General features: G+C 45.4%; 1 protein-coding gene across 1 annotated transcript in view; it reads right to left on the bottom strand.

Moving 5' to 3' along the window:
- Positions 1-24,687, bottom strand: part of COL4A3 (collagen type IV alpha 3 chain) — a 136,290-nt gene that overhangs the window by 46,127 nt on the left and 65,476 nt on the right. The window contains exons 6-23 of the mRNA XM_066346607.1: positions 23,991-24,053; positions 23,229-23,282; positions 22,448-22,474; positions 21,179-21,256; positions 19,340-19,402; positions 19,170-19,205; positions 17,043-17,084; positions 16,734-16,811; positions 15,910-15,972; positions 14,685-14,744; positions 13,331-13,375; positions 13,070-13,123; positions 12,103-12,144; positions 10,138-10,222; positions 8,530-8,565; positions 6,787-6,951; positions 3,785-3,877; positions 3,009-3,104 (exon numbers count right to left, since the gene is read on the bottom strand). Of these exons, the coding sequence (XP_066202704.1) occupies positions 3,009-3,104; positions 3,785-3,877; positions 6,787-6,951; positions 8,530-8,565; positions 10,138-10,222; positions 12,103-12,144; positions 13,070-13,123; positions 13,331-13,375; positions 14,685-14,744; positions 15,910-15,972; positions 16,734-16,811; positions 17,043-17,084; positions 19,170-19,205; positions 19,340-19,402; positions 21,179-21,256; positions 22,448-22,474; positions 23,229-23,282; positions 23,991-24,053 (1,180 nt within the window). The remainder of the gene's footprint in view (positions 1-3,008; positions 3,105-3,784; positions 3,878-6,786; positions 6,952-8,529; positions 8,566-10,137; positions 10,223-12,102; positions 12,145-13,069; positions 13,124-13,330; positions 13,376-14,684; positions 14,745-15,909; positions 15,973-16,733; positions 16,812-17,042; positions 17,085-19,169; positions 19,206-19,339; positions 19,403-21,178; positions 21,257-22,447; positions 22,475-23,228; positions 23,283-23,990; positions 24,054-24,687) is intronic.

Genomic DNA, 24,687 nt, shown 5'->3' with positions numbered 1-24,687 from the left:
GCGGTAGAGCGTCGGCCTAGCGTGCAGAGGACCCGGGTTCGATTCCCGGCCAGGGCACACAGGAGAAGCGCCCATTTGCTTCTCCACCCCTCCGCCGCGCCTTCCTCTCTGTCTCTCTCTTCCCCTCCTGCAGCCAAGGCTCCATTGGAGCAAAGATGGCCCGGGCGCTGGGGATGGCTCTGTGCCCTCTGCCTCAGGCGCTAGAGTGGCTCTGGTCGCAACATGGCGATGCCCAGGATGGGCAGAGCATCGCCCCCTGGTGGGCAGAGCGTTGCCCCATGGTGGGCGTGCCGGGTGGATCCCGGTCGGGCGCATGCGGGAGTCTGTCTGACTGTCTCTCCCTGTTTCCAGCTTCAGAAAAATGAAAAAAAAAAAAAAAAAAAATCTCTTTCCTTTTAATCTTTCCCTCCCTCCCTCCCTCCCTCCCTCCCTCCCTCCCTCCCTCCCTCCCTCCCTTTTTGTGTTTGTTCTAACGGAGTGTTTCCTGCAGAGATGTGGGCACTGAATAGTTGCTGCATGAGGAACAGCGCCCCCTGCCCTGTGCCCCTTGCCCCCTTTCAGGCCCATCTCAGGAGTCAGAGGGCAGCCATTTCAAAGTGACGAAGGCATTTAGAGAGAAGTGGGTAGGATTTGCGGGTGACAAAGGGTCCTTGACCGAATGCCTGTCCTCCGTTGGCTGTCCGTGGTGCCTGCAGCTGTCCCCCATAACCTGTTTTCTTTGGGCTGAGCACTGGCCTCTGCAAAGACCCCTCCTCTGGCCAATGAAAACGTTTACAGGATGGTGGTAACACACACACACCCCTTGCATGTGCTGACAGGTAGACCTCTGCGTGAACTGTCCTTAAAGGTGCTGCCTCCGGAGGAGACTGACGGGACTCAAGTCCGGGCCCCTAGCGCTTATGAGCTATGTCACCTCAGGCCTCAGCATCCTCACGTGACAGAGGGGGTTATGAGAGCACTTACCTCTAGGGTTGATGCGAGGACTAAGGGGCGGAGGTGCCTGGGGCCCCTGGACCCCTGGAACAGGGCCTAGCTCACTGACCAAGGGCTCCGGAATTTGAGCTCTTACTGCTTTGTGGTGAGTAATTTGATGACGGTGTCTAAAGACCAAGGTGCTGATGGCAAGAGTGTCAGTGGTGGCATGTGGGAGGAGGGGCACGGAGGGGCAGAGGAGCCCCACTAACAGACTTTTCCTACTTCCAGGTTTTGTTCACAGCCAGTTGTGTGCAGGCCAGCAGAGGCATCACGGCCTGGAGCCACGGTGTTGGGCTAGACAGTCCTGTTTGGCAGAAGTCCACAAGGGAAGAGACATATGCTTTGTTTAGCCCTTAGAATACTGGCTTATGGAGTGTGTTAGTCCTTCAAAAACTGATGGCTATGTATTATTATTATTATTATTTGTATTTTTCTGAAGTTAGAAGCAGGGAGGCAGTCAGACAGACTCTCACATACGCCTGACTGGGACCCACCCGGCATGCCCACCAGAGGGAGATGCTCTGCCCATCTAGGGTGTTGCTTTGCTGCAACCGGAGCCATTCCAGCACCTGGGCCAACTTTGCTTCCATGGAGCCTTGGCTGCAGGAGGAGAAGAGAGAGATAGAGAGAAAGGAGAGGGGGAAGGGTGGAGAAGCAGATGGGTGTTTCTCCTGTGTGTCCTGACCGGGAATCAAACCCAGGACTTCCACATGCCAGGCTGACACTTTACTGCTGAGCCAACCGGCCAGGGCCAGCTATATATGATATTTTTAAACATGTAGTTTTTATTTTTTATTTTATTTTATTTTTTTTGGGGGGGGGGTTTGAAGCTGGAAACAGGGAGAGACAGTCAGACAGACTCCCGCATGCGCCCGACCAGGATCCACCCGGCATGCCCACCAGGGGCGACGCTCTGCCCACCAGGGGGCGATGCTCTGCCCCTCCAGGGCATCGCTCTGCTGCAACCAGAGCCACTCTAGCGCCTGGGGCAGAGGCCAAGGAGCCATTCCCAGCGCCCGGGCCATCTTTGCTCCAATGGAGCCTTGGCTGCAGGAGGGGAAGAGAGAGACAGAGAGGAAGGAGGGGGGATGGTGGAGAAGCAAATGGGCACTTCTCCTATGTGCCCTGGCCGGCAATCGAACCCGGGTCCCCCGCGCGCCAGGCCGACGCTCTACCGCTGAGCCAACCGGCCAGGGCCTAAACATGTAGTTTTTAGATAAAAATCTTAATTTCTTTCCTTTTAAGAAAAATTGGAAGAAATTAACAATAGGCTGCAGTTGAGTGCCTGGTGGCCCCTTTCAATGTGCCCTCCGGTTTACCGCAGTCCCCACCACTCTCTATCGTCCCCTACACTGAGGCCAAGGCTGTTCAATTAGTCCCCACTTAATGTCGTCATTAAGTGCTTGGAACTGCAGTGAAATGATGTAGGCTATTTGACAGAAATTTTGCCACAGACTAACTGATACAAACAAGACTTAAGTTCCTATGACATCTCATCAACATTATAATGAAATGACCTTGAATGAAACGACATTATTTGGGGACCTGCTGTACTCTTTTTTTTTTTATTTTTTTTATTGCACTTCTACCTTTAAGAAGATTGTGAAATAGTGTCTACAGCCTCAACTTGATCAAAAGTGGGGGTGTGAGAAATGGACTGAGAAGGGTGGTGTCTCTCAAGAAAAGAAATGAGAAAGAGCTTATTTGTTTACGGAAGAAGAGAGTGTCGCGTGTTCAGTGCGGCCGCTGCATTCCTCCTAGTTACCTGCTGGCGCCCCGGAGGGTGCCGAGTTTTCAATTCCTGGATAACACCAGAACTGGCTAGAGCTGGGCAACTAAAACGGAACAGCGAGAAATGCCAGCTTTGATGTGGTTTTGTCTTACGTTATATGAACAGAGTTTGGTTTTGAAAGTCTCCCTCCAAGCTCATGTAAACCACATCACGACATCCAGTAGTTTGATACTCTCTCCCGTCAGCCAGTGAGTTGACCCTTTTGTACTTGCACAAACGCTTGTTTGCGACCCGTCTGTACCTGGGATTCCTTTCATGCCATGTAACCCTGGCAGTCCTGGGGGACCCGGAGGCCCAGGGACATAAGGACAGTCTGTGCACGGGAGGCCTGGTTCCCCTGCAAAGAGAGCATGCCTGCGTTACTCACATCAAGTCCGCAGGAAGGACAGATACTTTCCGATTGCACAACCAGTTCTTACACTGAACATTTTTTCATGTAGTGAAAATCATTTAGGACATTTCACATATTAATAACGGATTAGTCACCCATTACATCTGCTTACTTTATCCATCTGAGCTTCTAGTTGTTCTGAGACAGAAACTGCCGAGTTTAGTGTAAAATGGCTACTATAATATTTCCGTGTTTCTCTGAGTTCCGGATAAACTCACATTCTAGGAATAGCCAATGATTTATTGTATGGGTGCTATATAAGTGAATGATTTACAGATAAATAAATACCTCAAGCTAATTCTTTTGGAAAAGAAGCCGTCACCTGACCTGTGGGGGCGCAGTGGATAAAGCATCAACCTGAAACACTAAGGTTGCCAGTTCAAAACTCTGGGCTTGCCTGATCAAGGCACATATGGGAGTTAATGTTTCCTGCTCCTCCCCACCCTCTTCTCTTTCTCTCCTCTCTAAACTGAATAAATAAAACCTTAAAAAAAAAAAGAAAGAAAGAAGCCGTCTCTGACTGCTGTTTGGGATCATTGTTGTCTCAGGAGGGGGTGGAAATCAGATCACAGTCAGTGGTGAGAATGGCTTATTCTAACAGAACAACATCGTCCACGGGAACTGACCTTTGCGCCCATCAACACCTGGGACTCCTGGCGGCCCCACGTGGCCTGGACGCCCGCGCTCCCCAGGTATACCTTTGCGAAAGATGATGCCACCTACAAAAAGAGAGCATCAAAGCCAGCTTTTTATTTGATAGATATGTAAATTCCAAACTGCCCTCTTGATGTTCCGCTTATCTGTCAGACCTCACCCTTACTGGACTATCGCCCCTGAGACAGAGGAATTCCAAAAAGCTGAGAAGCCGCCCCAAGGAGGGGCTCCGAACATACCAGAATTTTTGATTCAACACCCACATGCTCCAAGCCCCCAAGGAGGAGCATTCTGGACATACCAGGACTTTTGCCTCAGTATCCCCTCAGGCTCTCCCAGACACTATATAACTCGCCCCTAGTCTGTAACCGGCGCTCTTCTCCCCCAGGAGAAGTGCCCGGCAGGGTTCCTTTCTTCTTTTCAATAAAGCCTGTTACTCTGGTCTTTCGGACTCCCATGGATTCCAACATTATTGAAGTGTTTTCTTTTTTAATTATCAAGTGTTTTGGTAATATGCATTATTTTAGATGCATTTTCCCTTCCTTGTTTTGGAAGCCGAGTCCTTTGAAGGTTAGCTGCAGCTGAAGAGGTGGAGAGTGTGGACCAGGGTTCCCTCTACGTTGCCTACATGCGATATTTTTAGATACTGAGGAGATGGTTCTTTAAAAACTCATTATATGGTGTTTGTCATCACACATGCAACCCATATCATGTTACTATGGTATTTCCAATTAACCCAAGGCTATCCCTTCGGCATTTTTAGGCAAAGGGTCAAATCTCATTCTTCCGTATAGGTTGAATTCAGTGAATGCAGCTCCCTAATATATTACATACTGAGGGGGGAAATTCTGACTCCGATGTCAGTCATCTGTTTCTTCCGCATTGCTCGTTCTCATCAACTGAGTTTGTCAGCGTTAAAGCAGCTCTGCGAGAAACTTGTCCGGAGAAAGCTCCTCCGGGTCTTCCACAGAGGATCTGCGGCCACACTGCTACAATGAATAGCGACTTCTCTTAAACTCTTGTGTCTTATCACCTAGTTTCTGCTCTTGCCATAAGTTTCAAATACCGGTTGAAGGCAATGCTGAAGAAACCAAGTATTTAAAAACAGTACCTCCAGCTGCCCCAAATTCATCGCAACGAGGTAACAGTGGAAAATTTTAATTTAGATGGAACCCGGTGTGTGTTCCAGTATGTCCACTCGACTGTGAAAAGAATGCCCACTTTGCCACCCAGGTTTCTGTGTGTTTCAGAGGACTGGATAGTTACCTTTTAAACAGTGAAATCTGATGGCAGTTTTGTTGTTAATGTAGACTTCTCTGTATACATTGATACATTTGTATATACTTACACATGTTCATTCTCATTTCATACTGAAGTCAACAAATATTTGAGTACTGGCAGTGTTCCAGTGCCCTTTGCTACCTGTTCCAGCCCTCTCTATGCTACATGACGGGGCTTAAAACAGCAAACAAGACGCAGTCCCTGGTCTCAAGGGGCTTTGATTCTCGTAGGAAACTGGCAGAGACAAGGCAATGCAACAAATTCTATAATCGGCGAAGCGGGACTGTTACAGAGGTGCACTCAGTGAAAACTTTCTGCTGCGCTTGAATTTGAAGTAGCAACTGGACAGACAGACAGGTGTTACTTCGACAAAAGAAGATTGGAAGCCAGGGCAGTTCTACAAAGGGGGCTTGGGGGTGGGGAATAGAACCTGGGGTCCAGGTCCTGACTTTAGCACTCATTGGGTACAAGAACGGTGCACATGAGGCTTGTTAACCAACAAAATGAGGACATAACCCACTTCTTGAGAAAGACACGGAACACTAGAAGTTCTTAAAATTCCCTGACATGTAGTAGAGTTTTATTTTAGTTTTGTTTTCCATATGGGTCTTCACCATAGCTTGGCCAATTTGTTCTTGGATATTATATCTTTTTATTAATGGGATAATTCCTTAAATTGTTATTGGCTTAAATAAATGCTTTTAATTTTTTAAAAGCATTGTTCATATAACTAGACATGTGACTGAATTACCTTAGTGATACTAAGAGCTTCCAGACTGTTCTTATGGACTTTCTAGGTTTGTAATCATATTGTCTATAAATTTTAAAAAAAGAAAAAAAGTCTCTTTTCTTAAAAAAAAAAAAGAATCCCTGACACTCAGAAGATTCTTACGGCTACTAAGAGAGTTGAGTATAAATCACAAGATCTCCCAGTCACCTTCCAGGAAAGGTATTTAGAATACAAAGAGTGGCCTATACTTTCAGAAGTTCTATGTCCCTATCAGGCAACCTAGAATGCTAGGTGGAACTCAGGGAGACGGACAGGGAAGGCTATCTGCATCGGAAGCTCCATGTACCACTTCAAACCCTGCGGGTGCAGCTCTGGGCTCTCTGATCCACACCGCCTGGCGGCCTCGTGCCCGTACTGCACACCTCTACCAAGCCTCCTGCCCTGGGATTCCCGGCTGATGCCAATGCGTGGGCTGCCCCAGAACCAGGCAAACAGCCCGGAGGTTCATGGGGGGGCGGTCAGTCAAGTCCCGTGGGAAGCATATCTTTGACCCACAAGAAAGAGGAGCTGGTGGATAAATCCTCCCTTCTTCTTCCCCGGGGACAGGTTATCCTGAGACAAAGTTACACAGCTCCTTGGAAGACAGTCTCCAGGGACTGGACCAGAAGCTGCTCTTGGCCTAGGACAGCTTGGTCATCGTCACTCCTTCCCTGCCTCCCGACCTGGCCCCTGCTGCCTCCGGGGACTCGGGGTAACGCTTTGCTGCACTTGCAGAGCGGCCATCCCACCACAGCTGCCGTCACCGGTGGCTGATGAACTGAATGGAATGATAAGTGAAAGGCATGATCCCTCCTCAGATCCGCACAGGCTGATGGCCAAGCTCCAAGTAAGGTCCACTGACTTGCAGATATCTGTCACTGGGCAATCAATGTACACCGCGTGGGGCCCATTAGTTGTCTTTACCTGGTGGCCCTGGGAGTCCTGGTGGCCCGGGGGGGCCTGGTGAACCAGGACAACCCAGGGACCCGGGAGGCCCCACTGCATTCTTCCCTGGGGGTCCTTGCTCCCCTTTGCGTCCTTTCCTGCCTGGCGGTCCCGGGGCTCCTCGCAGCCCTGCCTTTGATGACCCTTGGAGAAAAACAATCATTTTATTATAGTTTAAACCTTTTCCCAATTAACATATGAACATTTTTCAACTGCACAATGTAATGTATCCTGATTAACAAATGGCACACAATTGGAAGGTATAGAAAGCATGTAACAGAAAAAGGTGAACAATTTCTTTTCTTTGTCTGTGACCTTGCACACAGTACAGCAGAGCTCAGAACACTTCATCCCCCACAAGATAATTTATGTCATTTGTTACGAGAGACTGCAACAGAGGTGGGGATGCATGGTGGTCTTTTTATTTGAAAGGACTTCATGAGAAATCCTTCAATATATGCTATTTTGTGGACCTTTTTTTTTTAGTAGAGACTCTAGGATGCCTACTTTGCAGTGTCTCAAGGAAGAGAGAAAGTTGTAATTGGACTTTATTCCAGCTGATTGTCTTGGATATAAGAAGGCGTTGGGGGGGGAGGAGGCCCCTCCCAGAAGAGAAGCCACGCCCACTGGTACAAAACCCATTCTATCTGTCCCTCCGAAGGTGATGAGGATGTGAGGAGGGAGCAGTCTTGAATTTCCGCCTCAAGAACAGTTTAATTGTCAAGAAGAGAGACTTCGCCATCACGGGGCTGAGAAAGCAGCAAGTGTGATATCTGATTATTGAACAGGATGATGCTGGCATAAAGGTAAATGCCTTTGACAAACACTGTTTTAGAGCTTTGTGAATTTTCACTCACTGGCTTCTTGAAAGAGTATCCATTACTTAGGGGCTTGGCAAGGGGGAAAGAAGTCTTCTGCAACCTTTTTGGCCCAACCTCTAAAATATCCTTTTGCCCAATTGTAACGTCAAGGGATACCCACTGTCAACACTCTGATGTTTAATTTTTCATGCATATGCAAGCACATGTAATATTTATCCATTCATCTGTTTTCACAATGGGATTACAATATACACATCGTTCTGCAATCAGCTTAATTGTAATTCATTTCCTAAATTATGCAATGGTTCAAATACACATGGTATAGGGAAGAACACAATGAATGGCAGGGCTTATCCAAGGTGGGCTCTTTTCCCTCAGTTTCCCTTCCTTTCAGAATGACCCAGTCCAGCATTACAGTGACAACGGAGGCCTCTGTGGCCACACCCTGGACTCTCTTCTTCCTTTCTCAAGAGGCAGCCAGGCGAATGACTCGTGGGTGGTTCTATACTTGACCGAATTGTCTACATAGCCATAAACCATATATTGTAAAATTTAAGATGTCACATAAGAAGTACGGTCTATGAATTCTTATGCAACCTAAAAACTGTCGTTTTAAACCAACCTAACTACCATCAAACTATTGTTCCCTAGCTCTGTCTTCTGAGTTTCAAGGTTCTGCTCACACACCCACATTGCTGGCTGACACTTAGTTACCCTGGGTCTATATCACTGTGTCCCTTTTCCACTGGAGGTGACAGAGTTCCCAAGGAAGACTTGGCAAGCTCTTCTATACCAATGAATGAAAGATCTGTCTTACGTAAGTAATGCAAACTTACTAGAGAGCAGTGTATTTTGCTTTGTAATAGCATTTCTATTGACACCCGGAGAAACACATACATACCAGGCCTTCCGGGATCGCCAGGGGGACCGCTGGGACCTGCGGGCATAGAGCAGTAATTAATGGCTTACAGAGGTTAAATACTCCCCTCTTCCCATTTTTGAGATCTTGGGTGACATATATAAAAAACAGTGGATAATAAATATTTTTTCCTACTTTTTCTCCATTTTCATATAGATAAACATTAGAAAACTTGACTTATTTAGATAAACTGCAGAGAAGAAACAAAACTCAGATGTCTAATACTCAAAATCGAGTCATGCTGCCTTAACATTTCCAAATAACTCAGCAGGAATTCATGAAGAGCCCGCTCTGTGTTTGTGCTTTGCTGGATGGTCCAGATACAAGCAAATCCAACAGCTCAAATTGCCAAGGATCTGCAGGGTGGCCGGGTGGCCTGTCTCAGATTGCTTCTAGCTCTAACATTGCTTTAAAAAAAATCTATATTAAAAAAAAATCTATATTTATAGCTATATGTATCTGTCCATTTATTTAAATATACTTGGAATTTTTCCTCTAAGTAATAATCTCCTTTGAAATATATATATTTTTTAAGTGAGAGGAGGGAGATAGTGGTGAGACAGACACCCACATGTGCCCTGACCGGGATCCATCCGGCAACTCCCATCTAGGGCCAATGCTTGAATCAACTGAGCTATCCTCAGCACCTCTGGCCAACACTCAGACCAACTGAGCTAAACTCAGTGCCCAAGGCCACATTCAGACCAATGAAGTCTATGGCTGCAGGAGGGGAAAGAGAGATAAGGGGGAGAGGAAAGGGAAGAGAAGTAAGTGGTCGCTTCTCATGTGTGCCCTGACCTAGGATTGAATTGGGATGTCTGTACTTTGGGTTGATGCTCTATCCACTGAGCAAACTGACCAATGCTGAAATCTTGTTGATATCAATAATTTGCCTAGATGAATGGTTCTTAATCCTGCTGCACATTAGAATAATCTGAGGAGTTTCACAGTCTGCTAGGGTTCAGAGCCCTTCACCTGACCATTAAATCAGAATCACAAAGATGGGATCCTAATGTGGTCATTCTTTAAGAAGTTCTGGGGGCTCTGGCATGCACCCAGCCAGAGATGAGAGCTGATCGCCTAGATATTCAATCTATCAAAAGGGATAGAATAGAAATAAGTGTGTCTTTTATTCATGGTGACAGGAGTCAGGAAAACGGCTTCTGTCACCCTTTGTCACCATTTGTGTGGATTGGCTCAAACTCTAGCTATTCTGGTCTCTGGCAACCCCACTGGGATCCCAGACCCCTCACACTCCTTCACCCTGCCCTCTGACCAGGTCAATGTCTGCTAGCCAGATGTGAACTTCCTGGTTTCCTACAGAGAGATACTTTTATTACCTTCTATGGTATCTTTCATACACAAGTTTCATATAAAATTTTCAAGTGAAATTTTGTATGAAATGTCACACGGAGTTTTGTATGAAAACATAAAAATGAGGAGACTCCAAAAAATACCACCATCCATGAAGGCTAGGAGACTTCCCTTCTCCCCCTGAAAATTCTAGGTTTCTAAGCCCGTGTTGTGTTACTTTGAAAGAACGACAACGGAAAAGATCAGCGAATGCTTTAGGAAGAAGTTTATTCTCACCTGGTGGGCCATGAGCTCCTTTGGGCCCTGGTGGGCCTGGGATTCCCTCATCTCCCTTAGCCTGGTATGCATCATAATATTCTGTCTTAAAGGAAAAACAATACAGAAAGAGAAAGAATAGCTATTTATGAACATTCACCAAATGCAATTACTTCCATTTCCTTCTTTTGGGCCAGAACAATGCTTTCCTTATTTTTCTCAATCATAGGCTTATGTGTTAGCAGAAATATGGTAGTTATGTGTGTAGGATGGATAAATATAAAAATAAAAGTTGGTGTTGCTGGTATGGCATCATATATTTCATGAGATTTTAAATAGAAACATACTTGATGATGTGACTCAGCACACACGCTAACATGGATATATACCCACATGTGCATACAGACATATCTGTGTATGTGTGACTATGGCACAGAAATGAAAGTTTCACAAAGTAGTGATTCATCTTATGACATATGATCAACTCTGATATTTTTTTATTCTGTTCCATTTCACTTTTTAAGAAGGCTTGTCCTGATGCACTGAATTTATTTTAGAGTATGCTGACATCTACATATCAAAAAAATACTCTATTGTTTCTTTAAACTTCAGGACACCGTTGAACTACAATAATTGAGAACGTCTGTTTCTGACATGCTCCATGGACTTACTTCTGGTCTCTTTAACCATCTACTTCCTAAGCAGAACCTTCTCTGAAGTTAGTAGATACTGCAAGAGCTATATAGAATTGAGCATACAACACACACACAATAAGCTAAGAATGCTTAGAATTCCTCTAAAGTGCAGCTGAAAAGTAGATTTCACTTAGAAGTAATACATATAGCATGAAGAAAAAAAGGTAAAAATATAAAAGTTTTAAAAATATTTGTTCTGTTTTTTCATATTTTTTATAGGGCCAATTACTTTTTTGACTTGCTTAAAGATGAGTCAGCAAGAGCTTTGTGGTTAAGGAGCAAGTATAAAGTCACAAAGGACAGAGTTCTTAGTAACAACAATAATAAGGATGCAGTAATCTCCATCATACACTCCACCTGACCCTTGTGCACCTGCTGAGTGCTGGCTGAATGCTTTCACAAGATCATCCCCTTCATCATCTCAGCAACTCCATGGAAGTATTTTGGGACTGCTCACATTTGAATCATTTGCTTGTAATGTAAAGGTACAGTTTTTCCAGATCCTTCCTTCAATTACCGAGTTACATGACTTGGCCTGAAGGGTCTGAGAATTGCATTTGTCACAAGACACCCTGCACCCCATGACTCTCATCCCACCCAGACTGCTCTGTCAGACCGACAGTCAGACAATGGCTGCCCTGCCTAGCTCCTGGCAGGTGAGGACTGCTGTCTTTTGAGATAGGAGAGGGACAGACACCAGAACTCAGAGCCTGGGTCCCTTTTATTCCTCTCCGTAAGCTACAGCGTCAGAATGTGGAATGGGGCCACCCTGCAGTCAGGGGCTGAAGCCATCAAACCCGTGTCCTTGTTGGAGTGGGGAGACCCCTCGCTGAGATGGAGCTTGGGCCGGGGTCACTGGTGTTTGCTGGCCCTGCAATAAACCCATGGTTGGGCTGCAACTGTCTGAAGGTGCCGGAGTTGTTATAACCAGCCAGAGGAGGTGAGGCTGGCTCCCTCACCCCTGGGTGGCCCGCTGTCCTCCTATTCTACTTAGGACACAGGGTCATCTTGGGCCAGGTCTGATGAGACAAAGGTTTTCTTCTTTTCCACAGCCCAGGATGGTCACAACTAGTGCATTCCAAAGACCAAGTAAGATCACACAGAAATATTTGTCTATTATCTAATAGACAAATAATGACAACAGCTATTTTTTTTTTTGCCCTGGTTTGATAAAAAGGTAAATACTATTAACCCCTATCATAATTATTAATGAGAGACTCTGATTCAAAATGTCCTTGACACTTGGAAGGACTTGATCAAACATACACTCACTGTCTTTAATTACACTTACTGGACCACGAAATCCTGGAGGGCCAATGTCTCCTTTCCGCCCCTGCAGTGAAAGACAGGTACAAATTATGAGTACATTCATCAAAAATATTTATGCATTTGGCACATTTGAAGAGCAAAATGCATAGTTAAAATAAATCAATGCTAAAAGTGTAATTATTTCAATGTAATACACAAACTGAGTTATAGTGGAAAAGACATTGATTTCCGGTAATTTTCCTGGAGGGCCATATCTAGGTCAAGAGTCCCATCAACAAGGTCTTGGACAAGTGGCTGTTGTTCTGGTGGCTCTCCAGTTTCCTTGGGGATGTTCACATGCACTGCACACTCCCAAGTTCTCACCAGATTAGAGGATCAAGATCACCAGGCTGTGGGTCGCAGGCCGTTCCCAGAGTCCCAGCTGTAACCAACCCCCTTTCTTACCTACTCAGGAGGGCATTTCAGAATTCTACGGGAAGTGGCATTATTATAGGATAAACCTTGACTTTGCACACAAACCGACATTTGAAAATTATTTGGATGTGTCTGTAACATCTTGTCAGGAAGAAACAACGTGGAATATACCTCACAACAAATTGATGGAGGCCCCTCTGTAGAGAGTAACCCAGCTGGGGGCTCAGGGGGCCACCCAGCCCAGGCTGGACCTCCAGTGTGACCTGACACTTCCTGCGATGGCTGGCCTTTCCCAGCTCCTTCTGCACGGAGAGCTGAAATCTCCCCGCCCCAGCTCCTACTGCAGCAAACAAGTGTAACATCTTTTCCACCAGAGCCCTTCAAGTAACTTTGTAAACTTTAAGTAAACTTGCTACATCTCTCATTTTCTCTTGAATATATAAATACTAAGATATTTAGATGACCTCTGGTTGCAATTTCTTGTACCTGGTTCCAGGGTATGGGGGGGGGGAGGGGGAGGGCAGATCCCAACCGACTGAAACAGGCTGCAGACAGGACACGAGGGAGGGGCTCACCTTGATGCCGTCTTCACCGGGTAACCCAGGGAAGCCCCGGCTGCCCTTGGCTCCCTAAAGGACAGAGCGAAGAGGGTGGGTCAGAAGACACACGAGCCAACTTCTAAACAGTATGAACTCCTTTATGATAAAAACAAATTATACTGTTTAAAAACTATATGCTTTTGGTTAGTTTATAACTGCTTAGTGACTCTCAAAAGTCCTTCTTTGTCTCATAGGACCGACATTTCTACTATCTCGACAGGTAGACCGTGCCTTTACCTCAGTGCCAGGGAACCCAGGGGCTCCGTCTTTGCCAGGTTTACCCTGAAACAAAAACACACAACCTAATAAATATGGACAGCTTTAATAAACACGGAAAACTTAAGTGATCTAGTCATCTGCTCTCAGCCTCAGGCAAGAAATCCTGCCTGGTTGTTAGAAGGGAACCTGTGACAGCTGTTTGGACGGAAAATAACACAACAACGAATAAATAATAAAAGAAGACACTGGGTCTCACATACTCACAACTGTAAACCTCCTTTGCCCCTCCCCCCGCCCCCAGCATTAATCACAGGACACACAAAGATCTCCTCCTGCAGGGACGGCAGAGGCCCGTCCGAATGGGAAATGAGGGAAGAGAGGACATGAAGGACTAAGTTTAAACTGGCGTTGATACTGTCCATTCAAGTCTGGATGGAAAATCAGGGAAGCACGGAGCTGAGAAGTGGACAAGAAAGCCCGGAAAGCGGGAGGTCTCCCGGTCAGCCTGTCCATCTGAAACGCCGGCAGCGCCTGGGCTCCGGCTGCGCCTGTGGTTAAATACATGTATAGAAGCGCGCTACGGTGTCTGGGCAGGACGTTTGGGGGAACTATTATGGCACTGACCCTCCACGACAAATCGAAAATCATAGGGGTTGAATATGTTTTCTTTGAAAAGAAAAATGCTTTTCCCAGTGTATAATTTTGAGAGTTTTAAAAGAATTCCGTGTTTCAATCTTTCTAAAAGACAGCGGGGTGGGAGACGGGGCCTCTGCTGTTCTGTCTCGCCTGCAATCCCAGTTCTTGCCCCCCACGTTCCTGTTCCCTTCGGGGAGCTGTCTCTCCTCTCTGTGTGGTTCTGATGGGGCTGCCAGCCACGGGGGCCCCCTGCCTCACTGGCCGGGCCAACCACGGTACCTCTTCCTCCTGGACACAGTCACTTTTCCCAGAATGAGACACGTGACCCAAGCGGGGCCAATCACAGTGATTCTGTGGGATTTATATACGGACCCAGGGAGACGCTCTCTGTCTCCTTAGTTGCTATTTACTTGAAGCTGTCTGCTGCTGCTACCCCTCGCTCTTTCCCCCCATCCTCCCTGGAAGATCCTCTGGCAAAGGAGCGGAAGAGGAGAACACAGGGACGAGCAGAAGAGAAATGGAGAGGGTCCGGCCCATATTGTTTTTGGCTCTGAAGTCCTTGAAGCCTGTTTTTACCTTGAACTTCTCAGATACTTTAACAAATAAATTCTACTTCCCAAACCTTAAAAAAAAAATCATTTTAAAAATCTAAGCTACTTGAGTTTATACTTGCCACCTAAAGAGTCTTAAATGCTGACTAATACAGGTGGCATTGACACTGAATCTCCCAGCTTACCTGTGGGCCAGGTTCTCCAGGGGCACCTTTATCTGATCCATAAGAGTCTCCAGGTGGTCCCTGTGTTCGTGAGAGTTATGTCAAGTTTTATGAATTATTGATTTTTAGCTTACATTGATTTTTATTCACTTTTCCCTTCTGGTTAGCCTGATACATTTAAAAATGTGAAATTATGGATTTGGCTGGTTGGCTCAGTGGTAGAGTGTTGGCCCAGTGTGTGGAAGTCCTGGGTTTGATTCCTGGTCAGGGCACACAGGAGAATGGCCCATCTGCTTCTCTACCCCTCCCTCTCACTCTCTCTCTCTCTCTCTCTCTTTCTCCCCATCCTGCAGCCATGGCTGGATTGGTTCCAGCACATTGGCCCTAGACGCTGAGGATGGCTCCTTAAAGCCTCCGCTTTAGGAGCTAAAAATAGCTACATTGTGAGCATGGCCCCAGATGGGCAGAGCGTCAGCCCCAGACAGGGGTCACCAGGTGGATCCCAGTCAGGGTGCATGCGGGAGTCTCTCTATCTCCCCTTCTCTCACTTGAAAAAGAAGAAAGAAAAAAAATCATAATTGTTTTGAAAGAAAAAGTGAAATTATGGTCCATCTAAGAGGAAAACCTTATTTATGAGTATTAATTATTTAAAAAACAGATGTGGCCGAGTGGTAGAGAGTGGGCCCAGTGTGTGAAGTCCTGGGTTCGATTCCCTGCCAGGGCACACAGGAGAAGCGCCCATCTGTTTCTCTACCCCTCCCCCTCTCCTTCCTCTCTGTCTCTCTCTTCCCCTCCTTCAGCCAAGGCTCTATTGGAGCAAAGTTGGCCCGGGTGATAAGGATGGCTCTATGGCCTCTGCCTCAAGTGCTAGAATGGCTTCGGTTGCAACAGGGCAAAGCCCCAGAGTGGCAGAGCATCGCCCCTTGGTGGGCATGCCGGGTGGATCCCGGTCGGGTGCATGTGGGAATCTGTCTCTCAGCCTCCCCGCTTCTCACTTCAGAAAAATACAAATAAAATAAAAACAGATGCAAAATACCCCCAGATGTTGAAGATAAATTCTAAGATGGTGACATTGGGTACATGTAAAACAGTGCAAGGAGTTCAGCTAGAAGTGGCCATAAAATAATTCTGGTGCATTCATGACCTCTGTGGCAAACATTAAGATTTAAAGGCAATCATACATCAAAATCTTTACTAAGATTTTAGTTTTAGTTTCAAAGAAGCAGCATGACTCTAAATGACCTACTGAGGGTCCAGGAGGTCCGGCTTCGCCCATGGCTCCTCTGTCTCCCTTCTCCCCCTTCAGGCTCTGCCACAGAAACAATTCAGGGTCGTTACCAGCACATCAGACCGACTGACTGAATGTACTCGGAAAAGTCCTCTGTTTGCTCAGTGCACTGGGTCTACAAGCACTTACATTTCTCTTGTTGACACAACACAGTCTCATTTTTCACAATTTGAATTTTATATCTGTGAACCCACTGAAACAATATACTAACTTTTTTTTTAAAGAAAGTATCTTATTTTTATTAAACTACATTAAACTAATTTAATTCCTGAATCAACTTTCTATAAGCACAATCACATCACTTCTAATGTATTTTACCTTTACTTTTAGTCCACTGCTCACAAAAATAAGAGGATATTTTAAAATGAATATGAAGCAATAAAAAATCCCCTAATTTTTGTGAGCAGTATATATTGAAATTATTTTCTTTGCGATCAGTTATTTTCTGAGTAAATGTTACAATGAAGATTTGATTCATTAATCAAGTTTGCTTTTGCTTTTATCATGTTTTACTGATATTTCTTTGAGCGTGCATCTTGTTTTGAAGATACCATTCTTTTGAAATTCATTTATTACCTCCCCCCTGGGTCACATATTCCAGATTTAGATTTTGTCAAGATGAGGTATGTTTTTCTATCAATTTTCAGGCTGAAGGGTCTGGGCTAAGCTGGCTGAGCACACACACACATAGATATATATATACATATATATACATACACACACATACACATATGTAAGGAAAACGGAAAAGTACAACCCTAACAATGAAATTAATGAGTTACCGTTTTGTTATCTGGGCCGGTGAGCGTCACAATAACAGTCCCTGGTAGTCCAGGGGGTCCTGTTAATCCTTTCACACCCTAAACAGAAATACACTTCAGAATTAAAAACTAAACCACATCACCTTTACTAAATTTGAGAGATCCACTTTTCCCCTTTAGTGCTTACATAAGAAAATAGAGCCAATGGAAGTCTCAGACACAGCAAACGCATTCATTCCCGCGTGGCTTACTTAAGAATAACATGTATAGACTAATTGCTACAGGACTTCGAATACCTTGCCCACAAATAAACCACGGTCTTTAAATTACCCGCTCTCCCTTTTGTCCGATCACGTTATCACCCATGTGGCCCTGTAAGAAATACAAAACCAAATTACTTTTTAAAAAAGGAATATGAACAAATCGTCTAAACTCTTTCAAGTGTCCAATATTTGTAACTGAACTTTATATTTAAAAATCCCCCCCCCAGGGTGACAACTGCTATATTTTATTTTATATTAGAATAACATATTCTTTTCTTAAAATTAGAATCTAGTTGATATATGATATTATGTTTCAGGTGTACAACAGAGTGCTTCTACATTTATATACCTTACAAAATGATCACCCCGATAAGACTAGAAACCATTTGTCACCGTACAGAATTGTCCTGAGATTACTGACCCTGCTCCTTGTGCTGTGCGCTCCATCCCCCGCCTTACTTACTTTATAACCGGAAGTGGGTAGCTCCCGTTCCCCTGTGTCGTTTTCACCCTACTCCCTCCCTCTGGCCACCCTCAGTCTGTGCTCTGGGTCTCTGAGTCTGCTCACGTTTTTTTGGTTTGCTTTGTTCGTGGTCTTGTTCTTTAGAGTCCACGTGTTAAGTGCAATCATCCAGTATTTGTCTTTCTCTGTCTGACTTACTACACAAAGCATAAACCCCTCTAGGTCCAGCCATGCTTTTGCAAATGAAAAGATTTCATTCTTTTTCATCAATCAATACTATTCCATTTTATCTCCTCTTCTTTACCCCCCTTGTCTATCGACGGGCACCTGTACTGTTTTCGGGTCTTGGTTATCGTAAATAATGTTGCAATGAACATGGGATGCATATATTTTTTTTCATTTTTGTGGGGGGTTTTTCCCCTTCTGATAAATGCCCAGAACTGGAGTTGTTGAATCACCTGGTAGTTCTATTTCTGATTCTTTGAGGAATCTCCAAACTGTTTTCCGTAGTGGCTGCACCAGTTTACTCTCCCACCACCAGGGCAGGAGGTCCTCTGTCCACAGCCTCACCAGCATTTGTTATGTGTTGACTTTTGGATCGTAGACATTCGGACAGGTGTAAGGTGATAACTTGTGGTTTTTATTTGTATTTCCCTGACGATTAGTGATATTGAGCATCTTTTCGTATGTCTACTGGCCATCTGTACTAATTTCCTGGCAGGGTTCAACCCTGGGCTCAACATTTTCTTACGTAAATTAACGATAAGGACCAGAATATGCCATCCTGGAACACACTACTTTGGCATCAGGATTATTTTGAGTTGAAGGCAATTTAGGAAGAGCCGATGCAGAATAAGTCTTCTCCCCTCCCCACCTGCCTAAAGACGGTATGAATTCCTCTGGGTGATGGTGTCTCCTCTCCCTTCTCTGGAATCAGGAAGAGGAGACAACTCTTCTCAGAGGAGACAGCACCGACTTAAATCTGCACAAGGAAGCCCACTGAAATAACCCTTACCTTCTCTTAGTTTCCCCCATATATTCACTTTCTATAATTTATTGTCCTTAGAAGCTCAATCCTTTTTCCTTTGAATGGTCATTTCTCTACACATGTATTGCCCTTTGTTAAAATGGTACCCACATTCTCTGGGATTTTCATTTCTGTGAGGCCATCCTAAGCATATGAAATAAACCTTTTCCTCCTGTTAATCTGCCTTGGTCAGTTTAATTTGCAGGGCCCCAGTCACGGAACCTAACAGAGTAGAGGACAAACTTTTTGCCTCCCCGACACCAACCATTGGCCTTTTCAGTGGAAACCCGTGCAGTAGTACCTTGCTTACGGAATGCGTGCACAGTCATCTTTGATTTATGAGCATAAGACCAGATTGGTTTCAGGAAGCAGCCCACTCTCAAAATGTATAGGGTAAAATGTTGGGTGATCAGTAGGATGCTCAGAAATGAGGGACCTCTGAACTAGCAGCCTTTGCCCTTTTTCTGATGAGGAGGAGCTCCTTATGCTTGAATTGAGACTCTTTGCATCAGGGGTCAGGTGACCGAAGTGCAGGGAGAGGTAAGAGGCCCAGGGCTGCCAACCACGCGCCCCTCCCAGCGGGCAATCCTTGCGAGCTCCAGAGACAAGACCCGTGGGGACCCCTGTGTGGAATCAGGGGGGGGGGTTGGCTTTCACATTGATTAGGATGCTCCGGCTAATACAACATACAAACTGTCATTTACCTTAAGTCCTTGAGGCCCCATGATTCCTGGCAAGCCCTAAAAAAACAAACAAACCCAAAATTGATATTTACAATGGGACATGCACCGAGCCAGCAAACGATTTAAAGAATGTTAGCCATCATTCTTTGATTCCTTTGTGGTGTCTATAGCAATGGTGACTTTGTACTCACAAAGAATCCCGGAGGGCCAGGTGGGCCGACAGGTCCGGGAAAACCTGGCAGGCCTGGCAAACCCTTTGAATCAAGAGAGGAGTAAGAGTCAATGTACTGCTCGCCGAAGCACACTGTCCTTTAGTCAAGTGCATCAGCGCATCTGAATAAGCGCTGAGGAGCCCGGAGCCTCCCATGTACAGCTGCAGTGGTTACACCAAGTGCCCCGAGGAGTGAGCGAGTGCACCAGGCCACCAGGACCTTCCCGACGACACTATTTCCAGAAAAATGGCCAGAGAAGTTGCTGTACTTTAGAAAAGTTTTCACAATGTTTTGAAATGTTGCTTCTCTCTCTCTGCTTTGGCCAAGCAGACTCCGACCTTGGGGCACTCCACCTGCAACCCCCTCTGCCTAGAATCTTCTTCCCCAGACGGGGTGTGACTTACCCTCTTCTCCCTTTTCTGATCCCCACCCCTGCATTATTTCTCTCTTTGGTATCTATTACTGTCCAACACACCATACATTTACTAATTTACTTTTTTTTTTTTTTCTTTTTACCTCCCACTAGAATGTAAATTCCACGAAGGTAAGACTATTTTTTAAACTATATTTTTGGCTGATTTGTGCACGGTGGTACCCTGGAGTCTAGAGGACTCCGTGGCACACTGGTGGCGTGTAATAAATTTTGCATGCATAAAGGAATGTCCCGCAGGTCTGTCTACAGCAGCAGCGGCACAATGGAGTTCAGCGCCGACACTCCACGCACATGTCAGGGGTACGTCCACGCCCAGACTGCGACTGCCCTCTCTTCCTGGACTCCCTGCCTCAGCATCTGGCCCCTTCAGTGTTTCCTAAGTAAAAAGCCAAGAGCCGATAAGACACTCTCTTTCCTCACAAGCCTGCGCTGGCTCCTCACGGCATCCTTCCCCGGTTCTGCACTTCCTCATCGGCTGCCGTGGCTCTCTGGGTAGGAGTTCAGCAGCCTTACCTGAAACTGCTTGACTCATTTAGACAACGACCAGTCTCTACCCAGGAATTTCTGCGTCTGTCTACTGCTGAACTAAGTTAACATATTTCTGGTTAATTAACCTGAGAGTTAGTGCCTGTGACTTAGGTCTACCAGAAGATACTTTTGAGTCACCAAGGAAGGTATATAGAGCCCCCCCTCCCCCATAGGGGCGCTTCTTGGTTCCATCCTGGGTCCCCTCAGGCTACACCCACACACAGATCAGAAAGCAAGCGATTCAGGAGGGAAAGACACATTGAAGTAGAACCCTGTTATTTACTATCAGGCAGATTTTACAACAGAGCTGTTATTTAACAATGTTACACTTTTAAATTGTGTTCAGTGTATGATATGAGCCTAGCCTTGGTTTTCACAAATGCAGAGGAAGTGGAACTTTAACTCTGCCTTGACGATTCCACCTCAGATTTAGGAAAGCTTCGGTCTCTGAGACTTAAGAAGAGGCGCAAAGACATAGGTACAAGTCATCGTTTTCCATCTGCTCTGTGTAACTTCTTATCGTAAGAGGAATGTTTCAGAATGAAATGAGATATAAATGTGTATTAAAATGTTCATAGGGGAATGAGAAAGAGATATAGGGGGAAAGAGAGCAGCGAGAGAAAGAGAGAGGAGGAGGAGGCAGTGAGAGAGTCAGACAGACATAGAAAATAAAGTAGAGTAAGGGAGAGGCAGAGAGAATGAGAGAGAGAGAGAGAGAAAGAGAGAGAGAGAGAGAGAGAAAGAGAGAGAGAGAAAAGAAGGTGGACACAGAGAGAAAGACCCACACACAGAGACAGACTGAGAGAGGAGAAAGGGAGGGACTGAGACTGCAGGACTCTTCTCCAAAGAGTGGGTACCTGGCGTCCTGGAGGTCCTGGCACCCCGGGGTCCCCTTTTCCATCACGTTCTATACCTTCGCCTTCAGCCGGAGCGCCCTTAGAAACGAAGTTTATTGAACAGAATCAACGCTATATCTCCAACACCCCTTTATATGCTTAGCCAAGGTCCCGCAGCTTCAAGGATAAAAGTACTTTCCATGTGAATGAGAAAGAATTACGTAACCAACCTGACCAGCTCAGTGACCAAAAGGGACCACAGGGGATGGTCTAAAAACCAGTTTCGAACTGGGCGGGTCATGGTAAGCAGTCGCCTCCCCGGCCTATGGCATCCCTTAGCCAAGGTCAGTCTTCACCTTAAGCAAGCCCCTATTCCCTGTTCTTCTGTGGCTGAGATAATATACCTTTGAAAGGTCAGAGTAATTTTCTCATCTAGACCCCTGAAGGCACAACTGTCAACACCAGCGCAGGAGAACACAGAACCCCTCGTTGTTGGTACCTTGTTCCCCACACACCAACTCTACACCCAGGACAGGTAGACTGTCCTGTTCCCACCAATGAGAACGAAGCACGTGTTTCTCCATTTTGCTTTCTGTCCAATCCTAAAGATCTCCCTGCTTTGCGTTCTCCCGCCTTCGCTCCTTAACCTGACACCGATGGATTCCTTGTGCCTTCCTTACGTCTCCTCCTTTTATTCTAAATTCATAACAGGAACTGCGGCACTGCCTTCTCAGCCGCGTTTGCTCGATCTTCTGAGCGCGTGCTTCTGGGCACGTCCTCAAACGCTGGGCTCGGATAAACTCTTAGAACACACTTCTCCATTGCTCTGCGCGTTCTTTTGTTAACACCAGGGTAAATACTTAGAGAAGTGGTTCAGGATTATGTAGTTATTCCATTTGGAATAACTCAAAGCATTTTTATATTTTCTAGAATTAGCATTTACTGTGGAAGGGCAGAAGACACAAGAAACGGTAAAGCATTTCCCAGAAATACCGGAGTGAGTGGCGATTTCTGATCTGGAGTGTAGGGCCCCAGCCAGGAGGTCAGTCTTTTCCTCCTAGACCCCATTTCTTTAAAAGATGACACAAAACTTGTATTTTTAAAGACGTTATTTATGACACGAGACTGAAGAAGTTGTTCATTAGAAGTCAATATCATGGGTCAGTTATTATGGTTTCATGGATTAATGATGAAATCTCATTTGTAATTATTTCTCTCATTATTTATTAGAAGTCCTTTTCATGTGTACAATTAGATATTTTCAATAACAATACGCCACAAAGGGCTTACCTTTTCTCCTTTGAAACCAGCGGCCCCCTAGGAAAAGACATGGTATATGAACAACTAGGCGCAGGTCAAATAAACCACACCCTGCTGCTCTCCTATCGCCCCTGCTCGATACTCCCCGCTAGCCTTGGAACACGCCCACGTCACTCTCATTTAAACAAAAGCTTCCCTGGACCTCCCTCTCCACCCCAGTTACTGCCCTGTCTCTTCTTGACGTCATCAGCAAACTTCCTGTCCTGTTCATCTCCCATTCATTCTTTAGCCCCACATCTGCCTCTTCCTGCCTCTCTCCCTTGCTAAGGTCCGCCATGACGGTGACATGGCGAAAACATCCGTTCTCGTCTTACTGGACTTCTCAGTGGCTTTAGGCAGCTGACTGCCACGCCCGTCTACTGAAACCATCATTCCTGCGCCACCCTATACCCGCCTCCTGATTTCCTTCTCCACCGGGGCTGCTCCTCCTCTACAAGTTCTTTCTCCTTGACCTAGATGTTACCTGCGGGGCTTTGTAAGTCCTGACCCCTCCTCCGCACTCCTGAGCCACCCCCTCCCAGCTTCTCCTCTGCCTGGTGTGCAGCTCCACGGTAGGCCCTTAAAGCAAAAGAAGTCTCAGAGCGCAAACCTGAACTCATGAGTCACTCGCTCATTCATTCCCCAGCTGTCAGGTTAACGTGTACTAGTGGCTGCCCGGGACATCTCCGTGATGGGTTTCAGTAAGTAGCTATTCTGGGATAAGCTACTTACATTTTATGCTTTTGATGGGGAGTTAGACATGCAAACCTACCCGGACCCCTGGGTAGCCTGGCATCCCCGGAAATCCTGGAAAACCTTGCTCACCCTGGAAGAAAGAACATACGAAGCTTATCCTTCTTCTCAGTTGTTCTAAAACAGCCTGTTGAAGCATTTTCCCTGCTTCTCTCTTTCTACCTTGTGGTGGTAAATCTAGACAAAGTTATCTAAGTTCCTTAGGGCTACTGGGTCATGAGGCTGACGGCCAGAAAACCATTATCTTAATTGAAAACAAGATTCGAATCTATTGTTCCTCAAACTGTGCACAAACGGCAGAGGTCTAACTGTGCCCAAACCGTTTTAATTGCCGTTTTCTTGCAACTTCAGTGATCAGGTCTTTCTCGGCCACTATTCCAAAGAAGAGGACGGAGCAGTCAGGAAACAAACAGGGTGAATGAACTTTGAAAGCTCAGCCCTCCTCTTCCAAAGGCATACTCTGCATTCCGAGCTGGAGTTCCTGATTTATATACACAGTCACAACCTCGGATGACAATAACCAGTTGAACTCCCAGTTATCTTTCTGTGGGCAAGGATGAGAGAACTTCCTCAAGGGACCACCAGAAACCGAGGGACAGGAAGAAATAGAATAGCCAGGTTCCTGGTGCAAACATAACATTTCTGCCCCGAAGACAATGTACCACTGGTTCTGGCTAAACAATATTTCAAGGAAGGTCTGTCCCATCTTATTGTTACGTTATCTTGATTGATTCATCCAGCAAACCATTTACGGATTGTTTCCTATGTAAGAAGCACGTACCTTAGAGCCGTTGCATCCTGGTAAACCCGGAAGGCCATAAGGTCCAGGATAGCCCGGGCTCCCCTGAAAAGAGACAGTTTCAAAAAGGAGACAGAACAACCAGGTGAAAGCCAAAATAAGGGAAAAGAGGAGCTCATTTAGATAGGTATTTATATGTAAATGGTCATTTAAATAATCAAGCAATAAATGTAGTCATTTCAGAGAATAATTTAAAGAAACATCATAGCAAAACAAAAATGAGTTAATTGAAAAATTATCAAGTGAGATAAAGATATTTTAACTAAAACAAAAAGCCTTTCTTTATAACATGAAGTCCCTTAACATGCTGTTGTAAGCTGGGGGAAAGGAAAGGAAAAAGAAGAGGGGAATGTGCACGAAGTAACAATTTTATAATTATATGTTACTAAAATAGTTATTTTCTTCTATTCTGTTCTATATTCTGTCATATCCTATCCTATTCTATTCTATTCTATTCTATTCTACATTCTGTTCTGTCCTATCTTATCCTATTCTATTCTTCTTTGTTTTATTCTATTATTCTATTCAAGTTTGTTCTATTCTATTCTAGTTTGTTCTATTCTATTCTATTCTATTCTAGTTTGTTCTATTCTATTCCATTCCATTTTGTTTCATTTTACTCAAATTTTCAAGAAACACAGTTTGATTTGTATGACCTGCCAATTCACTTGCTAACATA

Source organism: Saccopteryx leptura, chromosome 7, assembly GCF_036850995.1.
Source record: "Saccopteryx leptura isolate mSacLep1 chromosome 7, mSacLep1_pri_phased_curated, whole genome shotgun sequence".
NCBI classification, from domain to species: Eukaryota; Metazoa; Chordata; class Mammalia; order Chiroptera; family Emballonuridae; genus Saccopteryx; species Saccopteryx leptura.
This window is presented reverse-complemented; position numbering and strand designations above follow the sequence as displayed.